This window comes from Oncorhynchus tshawytscha, linkage group LG18 (genome assembly GCF_018296145.1).
Source record: "Oncorhynchus tshawytscha isolate Ot180627B linkage group LG18, Otsh_v2.0, whole genome shotgun sequence".
Lineage (NCBI taxonomy): Eukaryota > Metazoa > Chordata > Actinopteri > Salmoniformes > Salmonidae > Oncorhynchus > Oncorhynchus tshawytscha.
The window spans coordinates 42,906,086-42,913,585 of NC_056446.1; the positions used below are offsets into that span (position 1 = coordinate 42,906,086).

Below are 7,500 nucleotides of genomic sequence, written 5' to 3' on the forward strand. Positions count from 1 at the left end.
GGTACAACCAAAGTCTAAAGCATAATAGTCATGTGGAGACAGAATGTGGGGAGACAGTATGTGGGGAGACAGAATGTGGGGAGACAGAATGTGGGGAGACAGTATGTGGGGAGACAGAATGAGAGACAGAATGTGGGGAGACAGAATGAGAGACAGAATGACAGACAGAATGTGGGGAGACAGTATGTGGGGAGACAGAATGTGGGGAGACAGAATGAGAGACAGAATGAGAGACAGAATGTGGGGAGACAGAGTGTGGGGAGACAGAATGTGGGGAGAAAGAATGTGGGGAGAAAGAATGTGGGGAGACAGAATGTGGGGAGACAGAATGAGAGACAGAATGTGGGGAGACAGAATGAGAGACAGAATGTGGGGAGACAGAATGTGGGGAGACAGAATGAGAGACAGAATGTGGGGAGACAGAATGAGAGACAGAATGAGAGACAGAATGTGGGGAGACAGAATGTGGGGAGAAAGAATGTGGGGAGACAGAATGTGGAGAGACAGAATGTGGGGAGACAGAATGAGAGACAGAATGTGGGGAGACAGTGGTAACTGGGTAGCAGAACAAGTCATTATAGCAGGGTAACAGAACCAGTCATTATAGCAGGGTAGGGTGGTAACAGGGTAACAGAACCAGTCATTAAAGCAGGGCACAGAACCAGTCATTATAGCAGGGTAGGATGGTAACTGGGTAACATAACCAGTCACAGGGTAACAGAACCAGTCATTATAGCAGGGTAACAGAACCAGTCATTATAGCAGGGTAGGGTTGTAACAGGGTAACAGAACCAGTCATTATAGCAGGGTAGGGTGGTAACAGGGTAACAGAACCAGTCATTATAGCAGGGTAGGGTTGTAACAGGGTAACAGAACCAGTCATTATAGCAGGGTAGGGTGGTAACAGGGTAACAGAACCAGTCATTATAGCAGGGTAGGGTGGTAACAGGGTAACAGAACCAGTCATTATAGCAGGGTAACAAACCAGTCATTATAGCAGGGTAGGGTGGTAACAGGGTAACAGAACCAGTCATTATAGCAGGGTAACAGAACCAGTCATTATAGCAGGGTAACAGAACCAGTCATTATAGCAGGGTAGGGTGGTAACAGGGTAACAGAACCAGTCATTATAGCAGGGTAGGGTTGTAACAGGGTAACAGAACCAGTCATTATAGCAGGGTAGGGTGGTAACAGGGTAACAGAACCAGTCATTATAGCAGGGTAGGGTGGTAACTGGGTAACAGAACCAGTCATTATAGCAGGGTAACAGGACCAGTCATTATAGCAGGGTAGGGTGGTAACAGGGTAACAGAACCAGTCATTATAGCAGGGTAACAGAACCAGTCATTATAGCAGGGTAGGGTTGTAACAGGGTAACAGAACCAGTCATTATAGCAGGGTAGGGTGGTAACAGGGTAACAGAACCAGTCATTATAGCAGGGTAAGGTGGCAACAGGATAACAGAACCAGTCATTATAGCAGGGTAGGGTGGTAACAGGGTAACAGAACCAGTCATTATAGCAGGGTAACAGAACCAGTCATTATAGCAGGGTAGGGTGGTAACTGGGTAACAGAACCAGTCATTATAGCAGGGTAGGGTGGCAACAGGGTAACAGAACCAGTCATTATAGCAGGGTAGGGTGGTAACAGGGTAACAGAACCAGTCATTATAGCAGGGTAGGGTGGCAACAGGGTAACAGAACCAGTCATTATAGCAGGGTAGGGTGGTAACAGGGTAACAGAACCAGTCATTATAGCAGGGTAGGGTGGTAACTGGGTAACAGAACCAGTCATTACAGCAGGGTAGGGTGGTAACAGGGTAAAAGAACCAGTCATTATAGCAGGGTAACAGAACCAGTCATTATAGCAGGGTAGGGTGGTAACAGGATAACAGAACCAGTCATTATAGCAGGGTAACAGAACCAGTCATTATAGCAGGGTAGTTTGGCAACAGGGTAACAGAACCAGTCATTATAGCAGGGTAGTTTGGCAACAGGGTAACAGAACCAGTCATTATAGCAGGGTAGGGTGGTAACAGGGTAACAGAACCGGTCATTATAGCAGGGTAGGGTGGTAACAGGGTAACAGAACCAGTCATTATAGCAGGGTAGGGTGGTAACAGGGTAACAGAACCAGTCATTATAGCAGGGTAGGGTGGTAACAGGGTAACAGAACCAGTCATTATAGCAGGGTAACAGAACCAGTCATTATAGCAGGGTAGGGTGGTAACAGGGTAACAGAACCAGTCATTATAGCAGGGTAGGGTGGTAACAGGGTAACAGAACCAGTCATTATAGCAGGGTAGGGTGGTAACAGGGTAACAGAACCAGTCATTATAGCAGGGTAGGGTGGTAACAGGGTAACATAACCAGTCATTATAGCAGGGTAGGGTTGTAACAGGGTAACAGAACCAGTCATTATAGCAGGGTAGGGTGGTAACAGGGTAACAGAACCAGTCATTATAGCACGGTAGGGTTGTAACAGGGTAACAGAACCAGTCATTATAGCAGGGTAGGGTGGCAACAGGTTAACAGAACCAGTCATTATAGCAGGGTAACAAACCAGTCATTATAGCAGGGTAGGGTGGTAACAGGGTAACAGAACCAGTCATTATAGCAGGGTAACAGAACCAGTCATTATAGCAGGGTAACAGAACCAAATCAAATCAAATCAAATCAAATTTTATTTGTCACATACACATGGTTAGCAGATGTTAATGCGAGTGTAGCGAAATGCTTGTGCTTCTAGTTCCGACAATGCAGTAATAACGAGCAAGTAATCTAACTAACAATTCCAAAAAAACTACTGTCATACACAGTGTAAGGGGATAAAGAATATGTACATAAGGATATATGAATGAGTGATGGTACAGAGCAGCATAGGCAAGATACAGTAGATGATATCGAGTACAGTCATTATAGCAGGGTAGGATGGTAACTGGGTAACATAACCAGTCATTATAGCAGGGTAGGGTGGTAACAGGGTAACAGAACCAGTCATTATAGCAGGGTAGGGTGGTAACAGGGTAACAGAACCAGTCATTATAGCAGGGTAGGGTTGTAACAGGGTAACAGAACCAGTCATTATAGCAGGGTAGGAGGGTAACAGGGTAACAGAACCAGTCATTATAGCAGGGTAGGGTAGTAACAGGGTAACAGAACCAGTCATTATAGCAGGGTAGGGTGGTAACTGCGTAACAGAACCAGTCATTATAGCAGGGTAACAGAACCAGTCATTATAGCAGGGTAGGGTGGTAACAGGGTATCAGAACCAGTCATTATAGCAGGGTAGGGTGGTAACAGGGTAACAGAACCAGTCATTATAGCAGGGTAACAGGACCAGTAATTATAGCAGGGTAGGGTGGTAACAGGGTAACAGAACCAGTCATTATAGCAGGGTAAGGTGGCAACAGGATAACAGAACCAGTCATTATAGCAGGGTAGGGTGGTAACAGGGTAACAGAACCAGTCATTATAGCAGGGTAACAGAACCAGTCATTATAGCAGGGTAGGGTGGTAACTGGGTAACAGAACCAGTCATTATAGCAGGGTAGGGTGGCAACAGGGTAACAGAACCAGTCATTATAGCAGGGTAGGGTGGTAACAGGGTAACAGAACCAGTCATTATAGCAGGGTAACAGAACCAGTTATTATAGCAGGGTAGGGTGGTAACAGGGTAACAGAACCAGTCATTATAGCAGGGTAACAGAACCAGTCATTATAGCAGGGTAGGGTGGTAACTGGGTAACAGAACCAGTCATTATAGCAGGGTAGGGTGGTAACAGGGTAACAGAACCAGTCATTATAGCAGGGTAGGATGCAGTCAGTCAGTCAGTCACCCACAAGGCCATACAGGGAGAACACATACACACTCCACACACACACTCCACACACACACATACACTCCCCGCACACGTACACACACTCTGACAAACTGGTTGTGGTGTTTTTGGTTTCCACAGAAACCCCAGGTGATCTGGCACGACAGGTACAGGTACACCTGATCATATTAACATGACCCTGCCTTGGTCCTGGCATGTTCAGACCTGCTCCAGGTATCATCAGAGCAGCACACACACACACAGTCAACACTCCTAGCCAATCACACACACACACAGTCACCTCCACTCCAGAGCCAATCAGAGGCCAGGACAACGTATGAGGCAGAGAGGATTCTTTTTTTGTTACAGTACTACAGGTGAACAGGAACTCGTGTGTAGTGTGTGTGTGTGTAGTGTGTGTGTGTAGTGTGTGTGTGTGTGTGTAGTGTGTGTGTGTGTGTGTGTGTGTGTGTGTGTGTGTGTGTGTGTGTAGTGTGTGTGTGTAGTGTGTAGTGTGTGTGTGTAGTGTGTGTGTGTGTGTGTGTGTGTGTGTGTGTGTGTGTGTGTGTGTGTGTGTGTGTGTGTGTGTGTGTGTGTGTGTGTGTGTGTGTGTGTAGTGTGTGTGTGTGTGTGTGTGTGTGTGTGTGTGTGTGTAGTGTGTGTGTGTGTGTGTGTGTGTGTGTGTGTGTGTGTGTGTGTGTGTGTGTGTGTGTGTGTGTGTGTGTGTGTGTGTGTGTGTGTGTGTGTGTGTGTGTGTGTGTGTGTGTGTGTGTGTGTGTGTGTGTGTGTGTGTGTGTGTGTGTGTGTGTGTGTGTGTGTGTGTGTGTGTGTGTGTGTGTGTGTCTTTACTACAGTATTATAAAGGAGCCTAACCATTGGAAACGTTAAGCCTAACCATTGGAAACGTTAAGCCTAACCATTGGAAACGTTAAGCCTAACCATTGGAAACGTTAAGCCTAACCATTGGAAACGTTAAGCCTAACCATTGGAAACGTTAAGCCTAACCATTGGAAACGTTAAGCCTAACCATTGGAAACGTTAAGCCTAACCATTGGAAACGTTAAGCCTAACCATTGGAAACGTTAAGCCTAACCATTGGAAACGTTAAGCCTAACCATTGGAAACGTTAAGCCTAACCATTGGAAACGTTAAGCCTAACCATTGGAAACGTTAAGCCTAACCATTGGAAACGTTAAGCCTAACCATTGGCATGAAAACGAAATATTGTCATACTGCAAGAGAAAAAGAAGTCTGAATACATATCGCAATCTCAAAAGCGAACAACAACACACACGTATTTAAAACACATACGGGTATGTTTAAATGAAGCTCTATGTGATGTTATTATAACGTCACAATGTCACCGCGCCACAGTGAAACGTCGCACGACACAGACACAGACCCTCGGCTCTGAGCTCACGACTTTAGACTGATTAACAACTGATGTCACAACACCAAAAAAAAAAAAAACAATTAAATAAGAAATACAAGCCTAGATTTGTGTCAAACTGTATAAATGTTTCCAAATTATTTATTTTTTGTAACTTTTTTTGTGTTCATGATTTTTTTTTTTCCAGTTTCATAACTTTTTTCTGTTGCGTCATATAGGTAAAAGCACGAGTAGGCTACAAATCACAATATTCACAGACATAGTGAACTATTCCACCTGTCTCAAAGCGCATTCATCTATATTACAGGACATGCACCTTGCGCGCTTTCCTAATAATAGGCCAGAACAGGCGGAGGGTCACACACAGAGCCAACCCGACCTATTTGAACTGTACTCTACTCCCTGCACTATACAACCAACTTGGCTACATTGTGTCACTACAGTGGACACCCCAAAAGTCCATTTCATGACAATCCAACAACTTTTCGCACCGGGTTCGGCACGGAAGCAGACACCTGCCTCCCTGAATGAATGAGATTGAGTGAGACGAGAGAGAGTGTGTGTGTGTGTGTGTGTGTGTGCGGGGAAGCGCCACCATCACACGACTGCTCTCTCTCCACAGTGACAGAAGGGAAGGAGCGCATGCCAGAAGACCAGGACCACCTGTCATCTACGCGCGCCAGCACAAAAATAATGATCTGTTCTGACAAAATAAAAAATGTCTCTCTCTCAGCATCAAAGAAGCCCGTTGATAATAGTTTTGTGGAAAGAAATAGACTAGTCTAGGCAAAATAAAGTTTTTAAACAACCTCAAACTCCAACCGCAGCAACCCACAGATATGCATCAAATAGAAACAATCATTTTATAGCAGCTTGTTCAGAATGAGACGAAAATTCAAAATCAGAATAAGAGACGGTTGAAATGAAAAGATAGTCCATCTAAAAGCACAGAGACCGGATTTACTTTATAAATATTTTCTAATTTATGTAGTTATCCTACCTGTGTCTCGGTCGCCTAGCCATGCTGTAGTTTGTATCGAGAGCGGCTCCGTGTGTCCTCTGAGCTCTGCCGTTCCGTTCTGACTATCTCTCTCTCTCTCTCTCTCCAGTTTGACGGGGAAAAGGAGCAGGCTGACATTAAAAGAGTACAAGGCTTGTAAACAGAGGCAGGAGCCACGAGTCTCCGCCAGGGCCCCTCCTCCCCCCGCAGCCCGCTCCGTTTGGCGCCGCGCGTCACTGCGCAGCCGCGCCTCACAGGCAGGGTTGACACATTGGCCAAGGCGCCTTTTCAAGTCTGCTCCGCGCTAAACATTTACACTCATTTTACAAGAGCTTACAGCGACTTCTCGTTTTTCTAGAAGAACATTTTTTTTTAAAGGAGAAGGAAGGGAGGGGGGTTATTGTATCTGAATACAATGTACACAATTGTGGAATGTGTTTTTGGTATGTAGTGGACCGCGGAAACGACGTGTTGTTTCCCCCGCCCCGCTACCTGTTGCTAAGCTGCTGCTCTGCTGTTGTAGATACTATTGCTACAGAAAATCTTTTCTGATCGGATTCCGATAGTCTACTGACTTCATATCGATTTCAAGTATTAATAAGGCCTTAAAGTAATTAGTGCGTTTTTGAACAGCAATGCGATCTGTTTTTTTAATGTGTCCTAATGGAAGAGGAGACGTGCTCTTGTATGGAGAGACATTTCAGTTATGAATATGCCATTTTCGCTTGGTGGGATGACTACATGCTCTTTTAATTCACTTTAGATAGGCCTATCTTCTCATAATCACCCCGGGCAACATGTTTGGGTTAACTTCATGTCATGTTGTCGATATAATATCATGTAATTATATATATATATATATATATATATTTTTTTAATTGTCAAAATTAGCGTTATATTTACAGGCCAATTTTAAAACAAGGCTATTTGTTCTCACATAACCTTCTCACAAAATTACGGCCAAGTGTACTTAATTATCAATAGATCAACTCTGAATTCAAAGTTTGTTTTTCTAAGTCCACATAACCATGATCTCATGCCCCGTCCCTTCAGTACAGCCAGAAAGAGAGAGAGGGGGGTTATAGTACTTTGGGTGGAGGTTTATTGGAAGACTATTAATGTGTGTCTTTTCAAAGTGATTGTTCTTCCCATACGCTATCGTATTGTCTCCATCACTTACAATTACCGTCACCCCAAAAACATTCTATTGTCCCTGGTCACTCATCCTCACGTGATGGGGGCAGCACACCGAACAGGACAGAACAGAATGCGGCCGCACGGCGCTCCATT

At 44.8% G+C, this 7,500-nt stretch overlaps 1 protein-coding gene across 2 annotated transcripts in view; it reads right to left on the reverse strand.

The window, feature by feature from the left end:
* The window catches only part of LOC112242325 (transcriptional activator Myb), a 29,851-nt gene extending 23,451 nt beyond the window's left edge, over positions 1-6,400 (reverse strand). The window contains exon 1 of one of the 2 annotated variants that reach the window (XM_042301112.1): positions 6,211-6,400. In XM_042301112.1, coding sequence (XP_042157046.1) covers positions 6,211-6,233 — 23 coding nt within the window. In that variant the 5' untranslated portion in view covers positions 6,234-6,400. The remainder of the gene's footprint in view (positions 1-6,210) is intronic. The other variant, XM_042301113.1, reaches the window with a different exon arrangement.
* Between the last annotated feature and the right edge of the window lie 1,100 nt (positions 6,401-7,500).